Below are 24,647 nucleotides of genomic sequence, written 5' to 3'. Positions count from 1 at the left end.
TGGATGGGATCCTTCATGATATTTCTGGCCTATTTCCAGAAGCTTTCTGTATACACAGTATGCCCTTGATAGTGGTAGGCTGGTGCTGGTGATGTGTTGGACACTTTTGATTAACTGTTGTAGAGCTTTCTTGTTCACCGCAGTGCAGTTTCCGTACCATGCACTGATGCAGCATGTTAGGATTCTCTCTGCTGCCTGTCTGTAGAAGGTCATGAGTATTGATGTACGTAGTTCAGCTTCCTCAGAAAGCAAAGGCATTGGTGAGCCTTCTTGACTGTGTAGGATGTGCTCTGGGACCATGAGTGGTTGTGTGAAATGTGCACTCCCAGGTGTTTAAAACTGCCGTGAAGTGCTGCTGATGTAAAGAGGGGTGTGAGTGTTGCAGGTTTTACTGAAGTCAATGACCATCTCCTTTGTCTTGTTGACATTGAGGAAGAGATTACTTGCCCGTCACCCAGGCTCGAGCTCTTCCACCTCCTCGCTGCAGGCTGCCTCATTGCGATCAGTGTTGAGCCCCACCACTCTTGTGTCATGGGCGAACTTGACAATGTGATTACTCGGGTGTTTGGCTGTGCATTTGTGTGTGAGCAGAGTGTACAGCAAGGGGCTGAGCACTCAGCCTTGGTGCTGGTGGGGGCGGGGGTATGTGTTGAGGATGATGGGGAGGGAGGAGTGATTGTGAATCCTGACTATGTGAGGCCTCTTGGTTAGGAAGTCCGACACCCACTTGGACGCTGTTGTACTTAGACCGAGGAGTAGGAGTTTGTTCAGCAGTGTCCGTGGGGCAATAGTGTTGAATGCCAAACTGAAATCCAGAGACAGCATGTGTCTGGTGTGTCAGGGCCAGCTGCATGACAGTTGCTATGGCATCTGTCGTAAGGCAGTTCTATCTGTGAGCATATTGGGAAGTGTCCAGTGTAGCAGGAAGGCAGTTTTCAATGTGTGCCATTACCAGGCGTTCAAAGCAATTCATGATGATTGGCATCAAAAAGCCATCAAACATTGCATTACCTGAAAACATTGATAAGTCTGCTTACATTATTGGAGGTTGCAGTGATACAAAGGTAACTTGTTGTAAAAGAGTGGCTGGTAGTTGAACATTGAATTCCAAATGTTTAAAAGTTTTATGTGGGGAAATTTCAAAGTGGGACAATAACGTGATGATTAACCTTGTTGTGCCCATGCAGCTTATCGTCTCCCTGCAGTACATTTTCCTTGTAGCTATAACATTTTATTCTGTGCTCTGTTTTTCTTGGTTTTTACCTTGTACTGACACAGTGCATGGTTGTAATGAACTGGCCTGTGTGAACGGTAGGTGAAACAAGTTTTGCACCGTACCAAAGTCTTTGTGACCGTAATGAACCAATTATCTGGAAAAAAAAAATGACTCCTGAAACTCTCAAAATTCGTTACCAGTTTTGATTTTTAGATTTACCAGAAACTGCTAAAATTACAAGATGCTTTAAATAGTTCTCGCTCAAACTCTCCCACATGCATTGTATTATTGATGAGTATCTTGTCCAAATCAATCATAACGCAATCTTATTGAATGATTTATTTAGTTTCTTTTACTTGCCTATTAAATAGTCATAGTCATACTTTATTGATCCTATAAACAAGATAAAGCTATAGAACATTTATAATAACATTTATAGAACATTAAATACATTTTATAATAAAATGTTGTTTAATATCATCTATATTCAGGTTATCTTTACCTACAAACATTAGCTGTTAGATAAGTACTGGAGCTCAAACCAACATTTGTACAAAAGTAATGGTAATGTAAGACTTAAAGTCCAATGCACAATTTCCAAATTGCTGATAACACAGGACCATAAGCCAAAGGAGCAGAATTAGGCCATTCAGCCCATCGAGTCTGCTCCACCATTCCATCATGGCTGATCCTGGATCCCATGCAACCCCATACACCTGCCTTCTCATCATATCCTTTGATGCCCTGACTAATCAGGAAATGAGCAACTTCCACCTTAAGTAGAGGCACAGACTTGGCGTCCACCACGGTCTGTGGCAGAGCATTCCACAGGTTCACTACTCTCTGGCTAAAAAAAATTCCTCCTTACCTCTGTTCTAAAGGGTTGCCCCTAAATTTTCAGGCCGTGCCCTCTAATTCTGGATACCCCCACCATAGGAAACACCCTCCCCACATCCACCCTATCTAGTCCTTTCAACATTTGGTAGGTTTCAATGAGATCCCCCTGCATTCTTCTAAATTCCAGTGAGTACCGGTCCAAAGCTGCTAAACGCTCCTCGTATGTTAACCCCTTCATTCCTGGAATTATCCTCGTGAGCCTCCTCTGGACTCTCTCTGATGACAATACATCCTTACTGAGATGTAGGGCCCAAAACTATTGACAATACTCCAATTGTGGGCTAAATAGTGTCCTATGAAGCTTCAGTACTATCTCTTCACTTTTATATTCTATTCCTCTTGAAATAAATCCCAATATTGCATTTGCCTTCTTTACCACAAACTCAACCTATAAATTAACCTTCTGGGGGTTTTGCACAAGGATTCCTAAGCCCCTCTGCGCCTCTGACGTTGGAACTGTCTCCCCATTTAGATATTAGTCCACACTATTGTTCCTTTTACCAAAACGCATTATCATACACTTCCCAACACTGTATTCTATCTGCCACTTTTTTTGCCCATTCTTCCAATTTGTCAGGACTTACTGCTGCAATCACATTGCTTTCTCAGCACTACCTACCCCTCCGCCTGTCTTTGTATCATCCGCAAACTTTGCCACAAAGCCGTCAATTCCATTATCTAGATCCTTGGCAGTATTGTGAACTGTGAGGAGGAATGTAGTGGATTGCAGCTGGTTATAGACTAATTCTGGTTAAAAAGAAGTTTCCTTCCACCTCCCCTATTACCCACTCTGGTCTTTTACCTCTTCTGACCTGCCTGTTACTTCGCTCTGCTCTCCTATCAGATTCTCTCTTCTCCACCCCTTTCCTGGCCCTCCCCACCTGGCTTCACCCATCACCTTCCACCTCCTTACCCCCTCCCCCACCTCCCTTATTCTGGTGTCTTTCCCTCTTCCTTTCCAGTCCTGAAGAAAGGCGTCTGCTTGAAATGTCAAATATTTATTCATTTCCATAGGTGCTGCCTGACCTGCTGAGTCCCTCCACCATTTTGTGTGTGTGTGTGTGATGCTGTAGGCAGATTAAATAAATTGCAGAGAAATGTGAGGTGATCCATTTTCGTGGGTAAAATGATGAAAATGAAAGGTCAGGGGGCAGTGAGATTTGGGCACAGATTGGAAGTTGCAGGATTGGTTGAGAAAGCAGTTAATTAGGTCTATATATTTGTGAGCTGTACCAATACACGTGGGCACGCGGCCAAGTGGTTAAGGCATTGGACTAGCTACCTGAAGGTCATGAGTTCGAGCCCCAGCCGAGGGGACATGTTGTGTCCTTGAGCAAGGCACTTAATCACACATTGCTCTGCAACGACACTGGTGCCAAGCTGTATGGGTCCTAATGCCCTTCCCTTGGACAACATCGGTGTCGTGGAGAGGGGAGACTTGCAGCATGGGCAACTGCTGGTCTTCCATACAACCTTGCCCAGGCCTGCGCCCTGGAGAGTGAAGACTTTCCAGGCGCAGATCCATGGTCTCGCAAGACCAACGGATGCCTTAACCAATACAGGCAAGCCATTCTGAACCTTTAAGAATCATCATTTTGAGCTCAACCAGAGTATTCTTTCAATTTTGTCTAAACATGATAGGAAAAAGGTAAATAGCTCCTGGGTTAAGGAGTTACAATTAATAGTTAGATTGTATAGATTTGTTTTAGAGGACAGGCCCACAGAAGTATATAACAAAAGAAGTCAACATCCTTATATGCCACAGTATCCACTGGGGTAGTCGAAGGCCCAGTGCCAACATGTCTGCACTGGATTCGGTGTCCACTGGAGGCAGGAGTTTGAAGAAGAGGACTGCACTAGGATTATAGGACTGTGGATCTGAACGGATACGTGAGTGTGACAGAGGAACAGGCTTGGTCTGCTGTTGTTGCTTGTTATGTTCTGTGTGGCATTGTGGACGTGCCACGTTGGCACTGGAATGTGGTGACACTTGCGGGCAGTCCCCAGCACGTCCTGGGGTGTATGGATCATTAACACAGATGATGCATTTCACAGTTTATTTTGCTGTACCTGTGATAAATAAACTTGAATCTTCAATAAAATAATGGGACATCTGGAAAGAGTGGAGGGGTTGAGTGTCACAGATATAAAACTAAGGGCTAAGAAAATTAATAGTGATGGAAAAGAAAAACTTTTAAACACCATGTATTTGAAATCTGGAATGAATTGGCTGCAGATGTAGTGGAGGCAGGATCCATAGTGGCTTGAAAGAATGAATTGATAAAGAAAAATAGGTGGTGTAGAGAAACTTGTCGGGTTATGAAGAAGGAACCAGATTGTGGAACTGGTGAGTTGGTCTGGTAAAGTTTTGGTATGGACATCACGGGCCAAATAACCTTCCTCTCTGCCGCAATCATTTCAAAGTTCATTTATTATCAAAGTGTGCACACATTATACAATCTTGAGATTTGTCTCCTAACAGGCAGCCAAGAAACAAAGAAACCCCCCCAAAAAAAACATTAATTCTGCGTCAAATTGCCCCCAAGTCCAAAGGGAAATATATATTAAGTTTGTCTACCTATTATTCTTTGTCCCCTATTATTATCTCTCCAGGATAATTTTCCAGTGGTCCAATATGCACTCTCGTTGCTCTTTTTTCTTTATATATCTGGGGAAAAAAAACCTTTGGTATCTTCTTTAATATTATTGACTGGCATACCTTCAGATTTTGTATATATCTATACGAAATATATATATCTGTATTCCCAGATCGCTCTGTTCTACCACACTCCTCAGTGACTTCCCTCTCATCAGGCAAGGCCTGCCCTGGTTGGTCCTTCCAAAGTGCAACACTTCACACTTGTCTGCTTTAAATTTCATCTGCCATTTTTCAGCCCATTTTTCCATCTGGTCCAGACCCTGCTGCCAGCTTTGATAGTCTTCCTTGCTATCCGCTACACCTTCAATCTTCGTGTCACCCACAAATTTACTGATCCAGATTATCATCCAGATCATTGATATAAATGACAAACAACCATGGACCCAGCACCGATCCCTGCAACACTCCACTAGTCACAAGCCTCCAATCAGGGAGGCAACCATCTACTACCACTCTCCGGCTTCTTCCTCGAAGCCAATGCATCCATGCCTTGCCTTCATCTACTTTCCTGGTAACTTCCTTGAAAACCTCCATAAGATTGGTTAGACATGACTTACCATGTACAAAGCCATGTTGACTGTCCCTAATCAGTCCCTATCTGTTTAAATACCTAAAAATAGGAGAATATCTGGAAATCCAAGCAACACACACAAAATGCTGAAGGAACTCAGCAGGCCAGGCAGCATCTATGGAAAAGAGTGCAGTTGACGTTTCAGGCCGAGGCACTCAATATCTCACAAAAACCAAGGTTCCCTAAACCTGTTATCCTTGCCTTTTATTGTGTCAGACACATACAAGCTTTGTAATCTCAAAATTTCACTTTAGAAAGCCTCCAACTTACTAAGTACGCCTTTGCCAGAAGGCAACCTGTCCCAATCCACACTTGCCAGATCCTTGCTGAAATCGTCAGATTTTTTTTTCCTATTTAGAAAGTTAACCCAAAGACAAGACCTATCCATTTCCATAATTACCTTAAAACCAATGGCATTATGATCACTAGATGCAAAGTATTCCACGACACAAACTTTTGTCACCTGCCTCGTCTCATTCCCTAATAGCAGATCAAGTATCACACACACTCTCAATGGGACTTCTATCTACTGATTATGGAGACCTTCTTGAACATATTTGACAAAGTCTTTCCCATCCAGCCCTTTTACAGTATGGGATTCCCAGTCAATATGTGGAAAATTAAAATCACCTGCTATAACAACCTTATATTTCTTGCAACAGTCAGCGATCTCTACAAGTTTTCTCCTCTAAATCCTGTGGACTGTTGAGTGGTCTCTAATATAATCCCATTAAGGTGGTTATACCTTTCTTATTCCTGAGTTCTACCATAAAGCCTCAGTAGAGAATATCTCCAGTCTATGCTGACTGAGGACTGCCCTGACATTTTCCCTGACTACTAATATCACCCCTCCTCCTTTAATTCCTCCCACTTGATGACTGGAGGTATGGGTGGAATGATCACTCTGTGACACCTGACTGACAGGTTGGAGTAAGCTCTGGAAGCCCTGAAGGTAATTGATTTTGCCTCGTGCACATTATATAGAATGTGCAACAGAAACTAATAATTGCATCAGTAGCTTCCAAAAGCAAATTGATATGTAATGTGTCTGCATTGTATGATTCCAGCAAGGTGCTCAATGGCAGGCACAAATGCACAAATCTCACTCAAAGCTGATCACATGTGCAATTTGATAAAAAGGATGCTTGAAATTAAAAACGAACCAATGCGTGATATTCGTGGGTTTCTACCCATGCCTTCCTTGGGCCCTGCCCTCTGGTTGGTTTTAAGTAGTGGAAAACTTTATAAACCAGACAAACCCTTATCACAGTGGATCAAGTAGGCTCTGGGCAATATCTCACTTAGCTGAATTAGCTTTTGCAAATGCATGTTCTCTCAGACTCAACAGAAAATGCTGTTTAAATTTGTTCGGGTGTCAGACATTTTACTTAGAGATGGAACACTGTAGGAGCTTTCCTGCGCATGTGCCTGAGCTGCCCAGTTACACTCGTGACCAACGAACCAACTTGTCAGGAAACGCAGGGGAGGTTCAACCTAAAAGCAGAGCAGTGGAGACGATTCAGCAGTGAATGATAACTTTAATAATAGATGATGAAAATAACAAGCCATAAGGGGCTACAAAACAAGGATAGTCGATGAGAGCCAGATTCAAATGGGCTGCAGGCGATAAGTTGGAAATGAGTGGCAGATGACTCCTGTTAATTGAGTGGAGACTGGGACGTACCTGCCCCTCCTACAGTCAGCTCCCAAAGGCCCAGGGTGATTTGGATGGGTTGGGTGGAACTTCTCAACGAGCAAGGTGAAACTGGATGCCACCCAGGAGCTCTCCTCTGGGCCATACCCTTCCCGGTCAACCAGATACCGCACAGCCCACCTATAATGACGTGGATCCATTGAGCATTGAACCGTATGCACTGGACCACCTCCCACCATCCTCATTTCCGGAGGCGCAGGCTCGGATGGGATGAGTGGTCCACGGACAATGGGCTTGGGGCAGGACATGTGGAAGGGTAGGTGTTGAAGGGACCAGTGAACCTGGGCAAGAGCTTGCGGGAATCGGGGCAAAGGAGCAGATCTCGGCTGCACAGCCAGACACGGTTCCCAAGGCAGTGAAGTCTGGCTGGGCATTACCTGCAGTTGGCCTGGCGGCAGTGGGCACGGTTGGCAGCTAGGATGGCCTTCCATGCCCTTTTCCAAGCATTGCAGCAGTGGTGCCCCAGGGCCCTGAAGGATGAGACCTTCACCACTTGCTCCTTTTTGTTTTCTTGTGGGCATACTCAGTAAGCTCAAGCACCGTAATTCAATCAATGAAAGGCCACACCCAACAGGGTGGACAAAATCACAATGTGCAAAAGACAACAAGCTATGCAAATACAAAAAAAAACACAAAATATTGAGAACATGAGATGAAGAGTGCTTGAAAGTGAGTTCATAGGTTGCGGGAACAGTTCAGTGATGGAGCGAGTGAAAGAAATTATCCCCACTGGTTCAAGAGCCTGATGGGTGAGGGGTAATAACAGTTCCTGAACCTGGCTGTGTAAGTCCTGAGGCTCCTGTACCTTCATACCATGACAGCAGTGAGAAGAGAGCATGACCTGGGTGCTGGGGGTCCCTGATGCTGGATGCTACTTTCTTCGAGAGAGCTCCATGTAGATGTGCTCAGGAGAGGGAGGGCTTTACCTGTGATGGACTGGCCTGTATCCACTACTTTTTATAGGATTTTCCACTCCCGGGCATTGGTGTTTCCATACCAGGCTATAATGCAGCTGTGTGGGCACGTGGCCAAATGGTTAAGGCATTCAATCTGAAGGTTGTGAGTTCGAGCCCCAGCCGAGGCAGTGTGTTGTGTCTGTGAGCAAGGCACTTAATCACTCAGTGCTCTGCGATGACACTGGTACCAAGCTGTATGGGTCCTAATGCCCTTCCCTTAGACAACATCAGTGTCGTGGAGCATGGGCAACTGCTGGTCTTCCATACAACCTTGCCCAGGCCTGCGTCCTAGAGAGTGAAGACTTTCCATGCGCAGATCCATGGTCTCGCAAGGCTAACGCATGCCTTTATTATTAATGCAGCCAGTCAATATACTCTCCACCACACTTCTATAGAAGATTGTCAAAGTATTAGATGCCATGCCGAACCTTGGCAAACTTCTAAGAAAGTAGAGGTGCTGCCGTGCTTTCTTACTTCATAATTGCTCGGGACAGGTCCTCTCAAATGATAACGCAGAGGAATTTAAAGACGCTGACCCTCTCCACCTTTCATCCTCCAGTGAGGACTGGCTCATGGCCCTCCGGTCTTCTCCTCCTGAAGTTAATAACCAGCCCCTTGGTCTTGCTGACGTTGAGTGAGCGGTGGTCGTTGTGGCAGGACTCAGTCAGATTCTCAATCTCCCTCCTCGATGCTGAGTCATCACCATCTTTGATTCAGCAAATGGCTGTCATTAGCAGCCTTGGATGTGGCACTGGAGCTGTGCTGGCTGCACAGTCATAAGTGTAAAGCGGGTAGAGCAGGGGGCCGAACACACAGCCTCGTAGTATACCTGTGCTGATGGAGATTGTGGATGAGGTGGGTTGAGGCAGGTTACCGCGTTCTCCTTTGGCTGCTTGAAGCAGATGGATACCTCAGACTGCTGAGACGAGAGGTTAAAGATACTGGTGAGCAACTCCAGCCTGTTGATCAGCACCGATCTTTATTATTCAGCCCGGTATCCTGTCTGGGCCTGGTGGTTTCGGTGGGTTCACCCTTCTGATTGGCCTCACAGGGTCATTGGGTGACGTGGGAATTCACACAGTTTGCTTCATGTTTTGGCAGTCAAGGTGAGCACAGAAGGAAATCCATGCGGTTACAGAGAGAACATACAAACTCCTCGCAGACAGCAGCGGGAATTGAACCCAGGTCACTGGCACTATGATAGCATTCCAAGAAGACTCAGATCATCTATCAACCATCATTAACTGAGAAAAATCGGATAGAACCATCAATTCAACTTGGCGAAATAACCGTGGAAAACGTGGACCACATTCCGTATCTTGGAAGTCACCTCTCCTCCAATGTCGACCTTAATGATGAGATCCAACATCGTCTTAAATGCGCTGGAACAGCTTTTGGACTTCTCCGAACAAGAGTCTTCCATGATCTTGACATCTGAACAGACACCAAAACGTTAGCGTACAAGGCAGTGGTAATCCCAATGTTCCTGTGTGCATCAGAAACCTGGACAACATACCGACAACATCTGAAGGCACTTGAAAAGTTCCATCAACGCTGTCTTCGAAACATCTTAAATATCAGCTGGGAAGATAGAAGAACCCACGTCAGCATTCTAAATGAAGTAAAAACAACAAGCATTGAAGCCTACGTCATCAAGAACCAACTAAGATGGAAGGATCATGTTGTTCGGATGAAAGACGAACGTCTGCCAAAACAAATCTTCTACTGCCAGCTTAAAGAAGGCAAACATAAAAGAGGCAGACAACAGAAGAGATTCAAAGTCGTCTTAAAAGCCAACATGAAAAAATGTAACATTGACATCAGCAATTAGGAAACCAGTGCCAAGGACAGCAAACTCTGGCAAGCCATCATCCGAGAAGGAACAGCAACTTTTGAAGCCAACAGATGTGCAGAATTAGAAGAAAAGGGAAGAAAATGGAAAGAGGCAGCAACAACCAAAGCCCGATCTGCCATCTGGAACTACCTGTCCTGACTGCAGAAGAAGTTTCAAAGCCAAGATTGGACTCATAAGCCAGTTGAGAGCCCATAAGTAGATCCACAGAACGAAGACCATCATCCTCGACCTCGAGGGATAGCCACGACGACGACGAATAGCATTGTACTAACCACTATGCTATGTGCCACCCGATTATATTCTCCTACTGTTTGTTAAATGGACGAGCCGGAGATTGTCTATTCAATTCCCATATGGAATGCATGAAGGTTCATAAGGTCATGATTTCATTTCTAACCTTAGGGTGACACAGTGATGCTTCTATAATAGCCGGGCCCCTGGGTCCCCAGTGACCAGTGTTCAGTATAGATCTCTGGTACTGTATTGAAGGTGTTTGCACGTTCTGCCGTCAAACTCATGGGTTGTCGTTCTAGGTGCTTCAGCTTCTTGCCATGACTTAAAGATGCGAGTTGGTCAGTTAATTGACCACTGTAAAAATTACCGCTAGTGTAGGTGGGTGGTGGGATCTCCGGAAAATATGGGTTGAAATTGATGGTGGAAAGTTTAGTGGGGTGACTGTGACGCTCTGTGAGTCAGCAAAGCCTCCGTGGTCTGAGGGCTTCCTCGTGTGTTGTAAGGAAATATGAAAATATAAACGGATAAAATTAAGATCAGGAGTCAAGCACTTGGGCCTCAGACCTACACTGCCAACCATATGAAGGTGGCAGCTCTTTTACCTCCGATGTCTTTCATAATCAGAAAAGGGAAATCACTGCTACTGCAGGTTTTCTTAGATCGTGAAGGTAGATTTATTTCTAAATAATTCAACCACAGGATAGTGTAGAATCTTTTAATACACTATACCGCAACTTTTTCTCTTAACACTGTTCACACCTCTTTTGGTTCTACATAGCCCATACATGGGTGGGTTCTTATCACCTCAAACCTTTCATTGTAGCGGTTCGAGCGCCATAGTTTTATTACGTTCTAATGGCACCAGGTTATCACTGAAGTTCTGTGCTCGCAAACTCCTTTGGAAAACTCTCCATCCATCCTTGCTGTACTATTTAAGCAGGGTGGCACGGCCGCATTGTGGTTAGTGCCACACTTCACGGTATGCCAGCTGTAAGATCGGGGTTCGATTCCCACCGCCACCTGTAAGGAGCTTGTACATTTTCCCGTGACCACGCATGTTTCCTCTGGGTGCTGCGGTTCCCTGCAACATTCCAAAGATGCATGGTTAGGGTTAGTGAATCGTGAGCACGCTGTGTGGCACTGGAAGCGTGGTGACTCTTGCAGGCTGCCCACCACAATCTTGGCTGATTTGATTTGGCACGAGCAACGCATTTCACCGTATGTTCCGATGTATATGTGGCAAATAAAGCTAATCTTTATCCTTAATCTTGAAGGGCGAATGATTGAGACGGGAAGGGAACCTGGGTGTGCTTATGTACAGATCACTAATGAGTAGGTTCAGTTGCGAAGACGTCGACCTTTTTTTTTGGCAAGAGAATTTGAACCAAAGATCAGAGACATTCTACTCAGACGTATCAAAGCTTGGGGAGACTGCACTCGTTGAGGACACACTAGTGGGCATCTGGAATAATGCTCTCCCTACCTCAGGAGCAGTGTACTTCTATTTTCACCAGATTTAATTCCTCAGATATTGCATGAAGAAAGGTTATGCAAACTGGGCCCATATTACCTAGAGTATAGAAGAAAGAAAGGTAATAGTACTGAAGTGTACTTAATTTTATGAGGCTCTATTGATATAAAGTTAAGGTTTCCTCTTGGCTGGTGTGTGTTGTGAACCAAGGGTTATAACTCAGATTTAAGGAACTGGCCATTCTGAATAAAGTTAGGAAGAAATTCCTTTACCCAGAAGGTGGTAAATCCTCGGAATTCTGGACCTCAGAGGACAATGGAGACTCGGTCAATGAGTATATTCATTACTGAAGTCAATGGGTTTTTCTATATAAAGGAAATAATAAGGTATAAGTTAATGTGGGAAATGGAGCTGAGCAGAAATACTGGCCATACTTTTGATTGAATAGTGGAGCAGGCACAAAGAGATTAATGATGTTCTGCTTGTAGTCTATTCAGGAGGGTTTATGCGAGTGTGATGGGAGCGACCTAGAGTAATGGGTCAGTAGGGGAGGAGATTGAGAGGAAGGTATAATGTTGGCAGAGTAAGCCTGATAAGAGAGAGAGGCAGGGCCAGGTAAATGAACACAGTGGGCTGAAGTGTGTCGATTTCGATGCAAGAAGTACTGTGAGTAAGGCTGAAAATCTTGGAGCCTGGCACACTGCATGGACCTCCAAGAGGACCACAACCTTGTCATAGTTTGGAGGCTTGTGTGTGCCTCACTGACCCGGAGAGCTATGTTGGCTGGAGGCAGGGTTTTATGCTTTGGCTCTTGGTAGGGTTGGAAACTGGCATAAGCACCGGCCTGATGGGCCACAAGGCTCATGACAGACTTTAATCTTGGTAGGGTCACCCATGGCCAAATAGGTGAAAGACTAGAGGCCAGACTGAAGAGCAGTCCGCCAGTCCTCCAGGTTTGGTGGTTCAGCTCAGAGCTAGCAACCCTGACTGGCCAAGCAAAACTGTTATGGAAACAGCAATGAAGAGTCCTTCTACATCTGTGTATGACGGTGTTCCTGAGGTTCCAGCCAGGACCTGCATGTCTGACAGGAGTGAAAGCTGAGAGGAAGGTACTGACATGATGAAGGAAGTCGTGAACACTATCAGAGATGGGCATCTCCATTGCCGCCCCAGGCGCCAGCAGCGTAACGGGCAAAAGAAGAAGAAAGAAGACGGTCCCTGGAACTCTGAGGTTGTGGCCAGTAGAGAGATTTAGTTGAGAGAGAGATGGGACTGGCAGTTCAGCATTCCAGGTTTCAATATCTTGGACATAAAGGATGTGGAGCAGTCAATCAGGCAGAATGTCGCAGTTGGACTGCACTCAGAGAGGATGTACTAGTGGGCTCATCTTCTGAGGCAGTATGACTAAAGCTGAAAAATAAGAAAGGTGCAATAATTCTGATGGCTTATAGTTTTGGGTCCCTTAACAACCAGTGGGGGAAAGAGTTACAGATATATCAGCAGATTTTGAAATGATGTAAAAGCAGCAGCAATAGTGTCATAGCGGAGATGCCAACTTCCCCACTGATCAGTGCATCAGGGCAGGGCAGAGTTTGTTAGGTATATAGAAGCAGAATTAGGCCATTTGGCCCATCAGGTCTGCTCCACCATTCCATCATGGCTGATTTATTATCCCTCTCAACCCCATTTTCCTGCCTTCCCCATGTTACCTATGACCCCCCATGCTAATCCAGGAGACTTCCATGAAACAGTATGTATTTAGTCCAACTAGAGGAGAAGCCATACTGGACTTTGTTTTGGGAGCTGAGATTGGCCAGGTGATTGGAGTGCATTTTGGGAAAAGTGATCGCAGTTCCTTAGATTTTATGATAGTTACGATTAAGGATAAGTATGAGGGGATGATGCTAAATGTGAGGAAAGTAGTTTGCAACATTATTAGACAGGAGCTGGCTGGGGATAGTAGAATGGGGCAGTGCTGTTGGACATGTCCACATCTAGCATGTGGGAATTGTTTAATGCTCAGCAAATTAGAATTCAGGATGATCACATTCCACAAAAGAGGAAGATCAAAGTTATTAAGATTCAGGATCCTTAGATGACGAGAAATCATAAGTTTAGTTAAAAGGGAAAAGAAAAGCCAATGTAAGTTTACGACGCAGGAATCAGACGGGGCCCTTAAGGGGTATAAAAAAAAAGCAGGGGAAAAAAATTAAAGGAACAATTAATATGGCCATGAAATGTCCTTGGAGGGCTGAATTAGGGGATGTCCAAGGTCATTTAATATAGATATATTGAAAACAAGAGGTTAGCTAGGGAAAGTGCAGGGTCATACAAGAATAATGGAGAGGATTTGTGCTTGGAGCTGAGGATGTGGGTGAGGTCCCACATGAGTACTTTTCATCAGTACTCACCAAGGAGAAAGACATGGAGGAAAATGAAATCAGTGTGAGATATGCCCATAATCTAGTGCATGTTGAGATCAAGGAAGTGGTGTTGGGTGTATTGAAGAACATTATGGTGGATATCTCCGGGGCCAGGTGGGATCTGTCCCAGGCTATTGAAAGAGACAAGAGAGGAAATTGCTGGGTCTTCACAAATACCTTCATATCCTCTAGCCACGGGTGAGGTCCTAAGGATGAAGAATTAGCTAATGTTTTCCCTTGTTTAAAAAGGGCAATAGGAATAATCCAAGAAATTATGCACCAGTGAGCACACACCGTATGATCACATTTCTTTCCCATTCCGATATTTAGTCTTAACAACAACTGAACCTCTTAACCACGTCTGCATGCTTTTATGCATTGAGTTACTGCCACAGGATTGGCTGATTAGATATTTACATTAACGAGCAGGTGTGCATGTGTATGTGATAAAGTGGCCACAGGGTGTATTAGTAGCCTAGTTCTCCTGACCCCTTTTGGATCAGCCTTCCACATGGGACCTTTTCAAAAAACTGCTGGAGTAAGTGCATCCTACCCTTCCCCAATGAAATTTCCATGTCCTTGCTGTCCATCCCTCCCTCACTGATAGCAATATGTGAGCCTGGTTCTCAGCAATAGATTTTGAGTTCTGCATCCTTTTACCCCTGGACCCTTGCTCCATCTCTTGAGTTCTCGTTCTATGATTCCATTTACCTCAAGCCTCCTGTTCCAGCCCGGAACTACCTTGCTCTAGACTCCACATCCTGCTGCTTCCAGTGTGCTTCCTAATGTTATTTTCCCTAGCGGAGGCTGCATCAATGGGGCTTACACTAATGTCAAGCAGAGTTTGCCTCGCTTGGCCAGTGATGTTGCCGGTTAGCTTTTGACAAGTTTGGGGGAGAGTTGACGGCACAAAAATTGAAATGTCTGATAAAAAACATAGTGCTTATTGATGGTGTATGTGTGAGCAAAGGCTAGAGAATGACTCAGTTGACGTGGTGGGGGTGGTGTGGGGGATGTTCCTTGCTCATTTTGCAGAGATCCAGAACAGGATTGATTGAGGTTAAGGCTCTCGTGACTGTAGGAAGAGTTAGTCTTCCTACTTCTTTCTTTTGTTCCACAATTAAGAACCAAGCATTCAACTATAAAGGTTCTGACAATTACAACTTCCTCTCTAAACCTCCAGATTCTCCACCCCTCAGATATAGTTAGTATAATAGCATAGGAGCAGAGTTAGTTCATTTGCCTTGTCAAGTCTTCTCTGCCATTCAATCATGGCTGGTGTATTGTCCCCTTCAACTCCATTCTCCTGCCTTCTCCTCGTAATCATTGACACCCTTGCTAATCAAAAGACGAAGATAGGCTATAGGTCCAGAAGTTCTAGAATAGCTACCTAACACTCGGTCAGAGGTAGATTTCAAGAATTTAACAAGTGTTAAAAGACAGGCAGTTGGAGATGTTCACTAGGAGATCAGGGAGTTAAGAGGGGAATGGATTTGAATAAGGTTCAATTTAAATAGAAGCTACTCACCTATAGTATGTTTCAAACCTACATACACCCATACATAAACATTTCCAAACTAGTAATTGAAAACACACGCAATTAAAACCTTGTCAGTTAATTCAGGCTGACATTCCGCTAACTGAGCACCAAAAGCTGCTCTAAATGGCTTTAGTTGTGGGAAATTCTACCTGACTAATTTGATATTTTTAAAGAATAACAAAATATATTGGGGCAGTGTTGTTGATGTAGTCTACAAGGACTGTATTAAGGCATTTGAAGAAAGCAGGGAGGAGAAGATGGCGGCGCGACGCAGTGCGCGTGGCCGTTCCGAATGAATATCGTATGTGTTAACTAGGGGGTCCATGCACAATCCTGATTTGATGGAGACAGCCGTGAGAAGCATGGAGGAACACCTGGAGTAACTTCTGAAAATGCTCGTTTCGCTGCCGCTGCTACTGTGCGATCGAGAATCTCTGGAGATGAAGGCCCCAAATCCTCGGCTTTGCCTATTGCCTGTTGCCAGGGCCGGGGTCGAAGTGCTCGGCAGAGATGGCGCTCGGTGCTCGGTGTCGAGAGCTGGTCGGAGGCTCGGAGTTTTCGGACGGACTCGGAGTCAGCCTGTGGTCGGATGCTTCCGGGATGCTGCATCGGCAAGTTGGCGGCGCTGGAGGTTTACTGTCTGTGTGAGATGATGGGACTTTTGAAAGACTTTGAGACTTTTACCGTGCCATGGTCTGTTCTTATCAAATTACGGTATTGCTTTGCACTGTTGTAACTATATGTTATAATTATGTGGCTTTTGCTAGTTTTTAAGTCGGTTTGTCATGTGTTTCCGTGATATCATTCTGGAAAATCATTGTATCATTTCTTAATGCATGCATTACTAAATGACAATAAAAGAGGACTGCGTGTCCTCATAATCTAAATCTAAATCAATGGGATCCAAGGCTCGTTGGCAAATTGGATCCAATGTTTGCTTAGTTACAGTAGATACCAGGTGATAGTGTAGATTTGCTTTTGTGGTTGGAAGGTTGTGACAGTGTATAACACAGGTATTTGTGCTGGGACACTTACTTTTTGTCATACACAATAAGAATATAGGAGTTCCCAACCTGGGTCCACGGACCCCTCAGTTAATGCATAAATAAAGGTGGGGAACCACTGAAATTGATATGCATGTGTGGACCTCTGAAGGTGAATGCACAGGTAGATAAAATGGTGAAGAAGGTGGGTGGGCTGCTAGCCTTCATTGGCTAGAACTTGCGCTTTGAGAGCTTAATTTTATGGCGATTGGAGGAAAGTGTCGGGGGAGTGGGGGTGGATATCAGAGGTACAGAGAGTTTTTATACAGAGAGTGGAGGGTGCATGGCATTCATTACCGGGGTGGTAGTAGAGGCAGATACATTAAGGGTATTCAATAAATTCTTAGGTAGATACATGGATGAAAGAAAAATGAAGGGCTTCATAGGAGGGTAGAGTTAGATTGATTATAAAGTGGGCACAGCATCGTGGACCGAACTGTAGTGTTCTAAGATCTAGTATGTCTTGAAATGACTTTATAAAACTTGATTAGTCTGTGGTTGGAGGGTAGTGTGCAGTTTTGGCTCCTGCACAATAGGAAGGATGTGATTGCACTAGGCAGGGTGCCCAGAGGCTTACCAGGATGTGGCTGGGGTAGCACTGTAGCGTAGTGGTTAGCACCATGCTTTACAGTACCAGTGGCCCAAGTTCATTTCCTGTAAGGAGTTTGTGTATTTGTCCCATGATCGCGTGGGTTTCCTCTGGGTGCTCCGGTTTCCTCCCACAGTCCAAAGACATACTGGTCGGTTGGTTAATCGGTCATTGTAGATTGCCCTTTGATTAGGCTCAGGTTAAATCTGGGTTTGCTGGGCCAACATGGCTCGAGGGGCTGAAAGGGCCTATTCTGCGCTGTTTCTCAATAAATAAATAAATAACAATGGGAGTCTGGAGGCTGAGATGGGACCAGATAAAGATGTACAAAATTATGGAGGTCATTCATGGATAAGGTGGATATTCAGCAAACTTGTTCTCATAATGAAGATGTTTTAAAGTATAGGTTTCAGAAGAATGGAAGGGTTGGAAGGTCCTGCAGAAAAAAATAGTCTCACCCAGATGGTGGTTGCAGTCTGGATGTACTTGCCTGAGGGGTGGTAGGTAGAGGAAGCTGTCTGGGTCATCATTTGAGTTGCCAAGATATAAAGATCAAGTGCTGGTAAATGGGATTAGCATGAATGGTTATTTGATGGACAGTCTAACCAAGATGAAGCATTTGTGCATTCTCCCTGCGACCGCCTGGGTTTCCTCTGGCTGCTTCAGTTTCCTCCTACAGTCTAAAGTTATACCATTAGTGGCTGAGCTGTGTTGACGCAAGAAGTGTGGTGACATTTGCGGGCTTCCCAGCACGATCCCTGCTGATTTGGTTTGATGCGAGTAGTGCATTCGCTGTATATTTCGTGGTTTTGATATACACATGACCTAATCTTTTTCTTTTTACTTCAGAGAAGTCAAATTCCATGTGAAAAATGTTATATTTCTGTAGCTTACTTTTTGTAAGTTGCTAATATTAGATATTCAGCAGCATATACAATACTTTAAGCTGCTTTGTGTAGTGATCAGAAGAAATCATTCATGTACCTTAATATTCATGTCGGGATTTCACACAAGCAGTTTGTAGCTCTCGGTTTTGCTGGCGGCTTAGTCTAGCGGATGATAGCCCCCTGCCTGCCCAAATTTAAGAAATCTTGTTTGTGTGGATGCTGCGTGATGTGTCCCGTTACAAATCAGTACCACAAAATAACAAACAGTGCACAATATGCGATTAAACGATTAAGCTTTATAATTCTCAACTTGACTATATGGTTTGTGAAGAAACAAAAAAAAAGAAAAGGGCCCATTCTCATGAAAGAGTCTCATGCGTAAATGTTGGAGCTCTCCGATAAGGCTGTTCGTCCACCGTCGACCGCCTCTGATCGTCGCTGACCTTTGGACCCTCGCTCCCGGTCCACTCCGTCCGGCGGAATATTAACCGTCTCCACTCGCGTCTTCTCTCCTCATCTCTGCCCGGCAAAAGACCGCGAGTTCCCTCTCCCAGACACACAAGAAAGAACAACGTCCCTCTCATTGGCTAACATGCCCCGTTATCTCTAGTCATAACCCAAACACTGCTGCTACAGAGAAGCCATTACCTCAGCTGTGGAACATTACAGAGAGCCCATGACATTAGCAGTGAAACCTTATAGCGTGTTACAAGTACAAAGTCAAACCAAGACTGCAGATGCAGAGGATGCCTGGCCTGTTTCTAGGTATGAGTCTGAAATGACAGTCATTGAGACCTGTTTCCCTCGCTGCCTTTGTCAGGGCTGTGTGGCACTTTGCAGAAAGCCCACGTTGCTATTACTGTTCCTCTGAGGAGCCACAGGAAGTGCATGCTCACCAGAGCTTGAGTGAAAGGTGAGTGTAACGGGTACGCGGCCACCCAGCCTCATGCAGGAAGGGGGCCGATTTTCTTTCTGGTCTCTTCAGAAGCTCTGAACCACAGAGGTGTTAAGTTTGCTTCTGCCGGTGTGATCCTGTTGGTTCAGCGCAAGCCGCTGCTGCTGAGCAGGGTGGGTGTTGATTATTTTGCACGATGCACCTATTAGTAAGCTTACTATTTGCCTGAAAATGAGCACTGTCATTCGGTCCCTTTTGCAGAGTAACACAAACTGCATGCTGGAGGAACTCAGCAGGTCAGGCAGTATTTATGGAGGGGAATAGATGTTGCCTGACTTGCTGAGTTCCTCCAGCATTTTGTGTGTGTGTTACTATGGCTTTCCAACATCTGTAATATATCCTGTGTTTATTGTTACCTTTTGGCTGCAGGTTTTGATTTTTCTTAAATGAATTAACAAATGTGGCAGATTTGGACCAGTGAGCAAGCATTCCAACAACACACTGCACTGAGTTTACCAAATGCCTTTGTGAACCCTCTGTATACACACCGCTCACTTCTATAGATTCGTGTCAAATTCAGTGATTGATTAGTTGGGGCTGAGAACTCAGTTTCAGTGATGTCATACAGGCTTTCAATAATGAGGAACTTGCTGAGAACCTGATGGCAGAGAGTCCCGTTGAGCTGTGAAATGTCCACAAAAGTGGCTGCGAATTCAGGTTGAAATACTTCCCCCTTTTCAGTCAGAGCTGTGGCGTTGTAGCGTGTACTTCCTGGGATTTGTTCATTATTTACAGGTATCGAGTGAACGGGAACGAGTGCACAGTATCTGATTTCGGTTTAGGCGAGGACTTTGGCTGTTGTGTGCACACCAGCTTTGTGACTGAATGGAAAGTTAAACATTGGACTTTTTTTTCCGGGCACACAGTTTTCAGGTGCCGAATATTGGAAATATGGCCCGTGGCATATTGTTTTAGGGCGTTTTCATACTTTTACGAATGTATCAACACAGGCACAAGCAGGTTTGAGCACCGTGTCAGAGAGCTTTATTTACGTCTTTGTTTTCTACACACCCCAATCAAAATGCAGCAACTTTATACCGTAGGGAGATTGAATATGGCATAACATTTGTGCAATCTGTAATTGAATATAGCCTAACATCTTTGCGATCTGAAATTCCATTGGAACAATTGTAACTTGGAGATCAAATGCTTTTTTCCCCTAATTAATTTATGAGGCAAGAAGTCATGCAGAAATTTGCAGTGGTTCTTGTGATCTAAAATAGAAGTTTTGTGACGTTGGTGCTAAATTTCAAATTCAGTTCCTCTTGCAATTTTAATGCTAGTTCTTTTTAAATGGAGTTCATTCAGTAATTTGTTTACATTAGTTTCTGGGAACTGTGAATGAAGGTATGATTCACCGTAATCCAGTTTTTTCCACAGTTGTTCCTCCTCAATAGTCAGTGATGGCCTATACTGGTTAACATTATGATTATTTGAGATGAAAATTATAGATATTAAATGAATGGACAGCAGGTACTAGAATTTAAGCATTCAAGTTGTTCGATAATCACCCCCCAAATATTGGTATGATGGTTTATTGATTCTTTAAAATGTCTGTGATGATTAAAGAAAAGAGAGAACTTTGGTGAATATTTGTTCTGTTTCCCCAAAGTGTATAAGATTCATTCCAAAAGTATCTGATGAAGTTACTGTCCATTTTAAATACTTTGGTTGGCTGATACTAGTTGAGAGGAGACATTATTTAGGTCTTCTTTCCGGAATCCTTGCCCCTGTACAAACTCAAGGTTAGCAGCCGAGGTATTGAAACATCCACTACTTAATTAAATCTGTTCAGAAGTAATTGCAGTGCTGCACAGGGAGCTTCTTCAGTTTTGGAAGTTCAGTGACTTAAATCAGGAGCTCCAAAGTATGAGTATGCTCTCTTTATTATGTTACATTATGAGCTGTGTTTAGAGATTTTAATGCAATTTTTTATTAACACAAAACAAATTGGAAGTGAAAGATGTTTTAAATGTAGATATTAGAATCTGAGACAAAGTTGTTTTGATCACATCAGTTGGTTTGTTGAAATAATACAGTAAGATGCGGGAGATATTTAGCAGCTCCAACAGAGAGGTTACTGGACTGAAATGTGTTTCTCTCCCCATGCTTGTAGCTTGATTTTCTATTTTTGTTTTGGATTTGCAGCATCTTCAATTTTTTTTGTTTGCCTTCCAATTTTTTTTATTGCTATCATTTATGTAAGCATAGTATCAGCCTGATACTCCAAAGTACAATTAGAACAGAAGGCTCAAGAATCAGGAGTGTTTAGATTACAAATGAAAATGCTAGAAAGATGGGAGTCACCAATTCTTCGCATTTGATAAAGCCCTGTAGTGGGCCTCGTCACGTCTCGGCCTGAAGTGTAGACTGTTCACTCTTTTCCATAGATGCTGGCTGGCCAGCTGAGCTCCTCCCGCGTTTTGTGTGTGTTGCTCAGATTTCCAGCATCTGCAGATTTGCTTGTGTTTGTAATAGATAAGCATTATGGCGTTGCTCTCCAGAAGTGAGCAGCAAATTAATTAAAATGGAATTGAACACTGGCTCGGCTGTTTCGGTCATTCCACAAGATGAGTTTGAACAGCATTTCCGAGATACTGAACTGAAGCCTGCAGATATCCAATTAAGAACTTATACTGGAGAAAAGTTAATTTCTGTGGGAATGACAATTGTAACAGTGAAATACAACAATCAACAAGTCACATTGAGTTGTATGTGGTTTAAAAAAAAGAGTCCCAGCATTGTGGGGCCATGATTGGCTGAAAGAACTACAACTTTGATTGGCGATCCATCCACCACTTGCAGGCCACTTCCCCTACAATTTAGGCAACTTAAAAGGAAATTAAGAAAGATGCTGGATGATGCCACAACTGTATCCATGCTGTGCACCATGAGCTGTTGCCCAACAGAGGGCAAGCAAGTGTTGGTGCCGACCTCTGTGTCTCTGTTCAAAAGCATATTGGACCAAGGAAGATCCATGCTGCTCAGAGGAATTGTGAAGGTGACTAAAGCAGTGGTTGTACTGCAGCAGTTTTTGTAGGCAATATATCTGAGAAAACTTCTGATATGTTAATCAGACAGTTACTTGTGAAACGTGGCTTGGTTTTAACTTGGAAGAGAGTTCAAGGAAATTCAGAAAAGTTGCAAGCATTCAGCTTTTGTGAGTATAAAGAACCAGAATCCACTCTGCGTGCATTGAGGCTATTGTGCGAATTTCAAGCGGGAGACGAAAAGCTGCTTGTAAAAGTAGAGGCAAAGACCAATTCAAAGATGAATGGAGGGCCAAAAAAAAAAGGAACCATTGGAGATACGAAAAAAAAGAATTCGTCAGAAGATGTTGCGGATGAAGAAACCAAAAGCGGAGATCATTTTGTCAGGGGAGCAACGGAAGGATAAATGAGAGAATATTCCAGTGAACGAAATGCACATTGCCACGATCAAAGTGCACATCCTAAATCAAAGGAAAAAGGGAAGGAAAGAGAGAGAAAGACGACTGGACCAGGAGAGAAGCAAGAATCAAAGATCCAGAGAGAAAAGCTGAGAAGAGGAGGAGGAAGGTGGTCAGACCCACCTCCTACAGTCTGAGTCAACTCCTACAACCAGCAAGGAGGAGGCTCCAGATCCTGAGATAGCCACGTCTCACCTGCCAAGCAGAGTGACCCCCTTTGTCAAGAAAGACATTATCCCACAAGAGTAAGAAAGTCTCCATAGCAATTAAACTTTTAGGCTTAAATGGGACAATTTAAAATTAACTGTGCTGTGAATGTCTGCATAATAATTTTATTATATATTGTGTATATAGCTGAGGTGCATTCCATATTGAGTTGGAGTTTATAGCTAAGTATACAGCTGTGTATTTAATATTTGACTAATATTGTAAATATATTGCTTGATTAAGCATTCCTTGTTTACATAATGAATTGTGGGCTATATATAAAAGTACATAAATGGCATACGTTATCACATCACCACGTTATCCACTTTGGTGGCAAAAATAGGAAAACAGATTATTATCTGAATGGTGGCCGGTTAGGAAAAGGGGAGGTGCAACGTGACCTGGGTGTCATTATACACCAGTCATTGAAAGTGGGCATGCAGGTACAGCAGGCGGTGAAAAAGGCGAATGGTATGCTGGCATTTATAGCGAGAGGATTTGAGTACAGGAGCAGGGAGGTTCTACTGCAGTTGTACAAGGCCTTGGTGAGACCACACCTGGAGTATTGTGTGCAGTCTTGGTCCCCTAATCTGAGGAAAGACATCCTTGCCATAGAGGGAGTACAGAGAAGGTTCACCAGATTGATTCCTGGAATGGCAGGACTTTCATATGAAGAAAGACTGGATGAACTGGGCTTGTACTCGTTGGAATTTAGAAGATTGAGGGGGGATCTGATTGAAACATATAAGATCCTAAGGGGATTGGACAGGCTAGATGCAGGAAGATTGTTCCCGATGTTGGGGAAGTCCAGAACGAGGGGTCACAGTTTGAGGATAGAGGGGAAGCCTTTTAGGACCGAGATTAGGAAAAACTTCTTCACACAGAGAGTGGTGAATCTGTGGAATTCTCTGCCACAGGAAACAGTTGAGGCCAGTTCATTGGCTATATTTAAGAGGGAGTTAGATATGGCCCTTGTGGCTATGGGGGTCAGGGGTTATGGAGGGAAGGCTGGGGCGGTGTTCTGAGTTGGGTGATCAGCCATGATCATAATAAATGGCGGTGCAGGCTCGAAGGGCCGAATGGCCTACTCCTGCACCTATTTTCTATGTTTTTATGTTATATGTGCGGGCCTCGTTTAAGTTAAAACACGAGGTTGGATATGTTATTCTAGACTCCCTTGTTTTTATTTCAACTATTTCTTAATGTCTTGGAGTTGTATAACATAATACAAATGACAAAAAATTACAACCTGTTTCTAAAATTCTGTTTGTATATAATCTGTGTATTGGGACTTCAGAAGCACAGTAGAATGTACAGCTAGTTCTATTTAGTGCTAGACTGGTGATTAATATATAGATATCCTCAAAAGAGGACATTGGTTTTCAGAAGGATCGAAGTAGCACACATTGCTTTTTCGTCTTATGTGTGTCTGAGGGAAACATTGTTCTTAGCAACCCAGGAATAATTTGCTGAGCCAGGAGAAATTGGGCATGCCTTATTCCATTCATCCTTTAGGGTAAATTTGTGAGCATTTGCTCTCAGCATGGAGTACAGAAGCAATTAGAGTCCTTTTTTTTTGTCTGCCTTTGAGCTGCGCTATTAATAAGACTTTCTGGAGCAGGATATCCAGAATAACTTCTGCACGTTTCTACATTCTTGCACATCTTGAGATTATGATGTGTGACATCTTGATACACCATCAGCTGCATGAAATAGGGCATTATCTTTAACTAAAACAGCAGGGTTACCATAAAACTGTAAGATCCATAAAAGGCAAGTCTTTGTTAAATCTGACTGTTTAATTGTCATTTTCTTTGCAGCTTTCCAATTAATTATCTACTTGTATTTTAAGTAACCTTTATATGCATAACAGTTTAATTTGCCTTTTGTGGTTATATAACTATAATTATGGAAAGCTTTGGAGGATCTGCAAAAAGTGGCTTGTATTTTCACATTGGTTAACTTTTACTGCAGTTTTGAAT

At 43.7% G+C, this 24,647-nt stretch overlaps 1 protein-coding gene across 3 annotated transcripts in view; it reads left to right on the top strand.

The window, feature by feature from the left end:
- inpp5b (inositol polyphosphate-5-phosphatase B) overlaps nucleotides 1–24,647 on the top strand; it is a 189,972-nt gene that overhangs the window by 62,757 nt on the left and 102,568 nt on the right. Inside the window, exon 1 of one of the 3 annotated variants that reach the window (XM_072247160.1) lies at nucleotides 19,578–19,667. The exons of the other annotated variants lie outside the window; for them this stretch is intronic. Coding sequence (XP_072103261.1) covers nucleotides 19,640–19,667 — 28 coding nt within the window. The 5' untranslated portion in view covers nucleotides 19,578–19,639. Of the gene's footprint in view, nucleotides 1–19,577; nucleotides 19,668–24,647 lie in introns of those variants that run through there. 3 annotated transcript variants of the gene reach the window in all.

The sequence above is a fragment of the Mobula birostris genome, chromosome 30 (assembly GCF_030028105.1).
Source record: "Mobula birostris isolate sMobBir1 chromosome 30, sMobBir1.hap1, whole genome shotgun sequence".
Classification (NCBI taxonomy): Eukaryota; Metazoa; Chordata; class Chondrichthyes; order Myliobatiformes; family Myliobatidae; genus Mobula; species Mobula birostris.
This window is presented reverse-complemented; position numbering and strand designations above follow the sequence as displayed.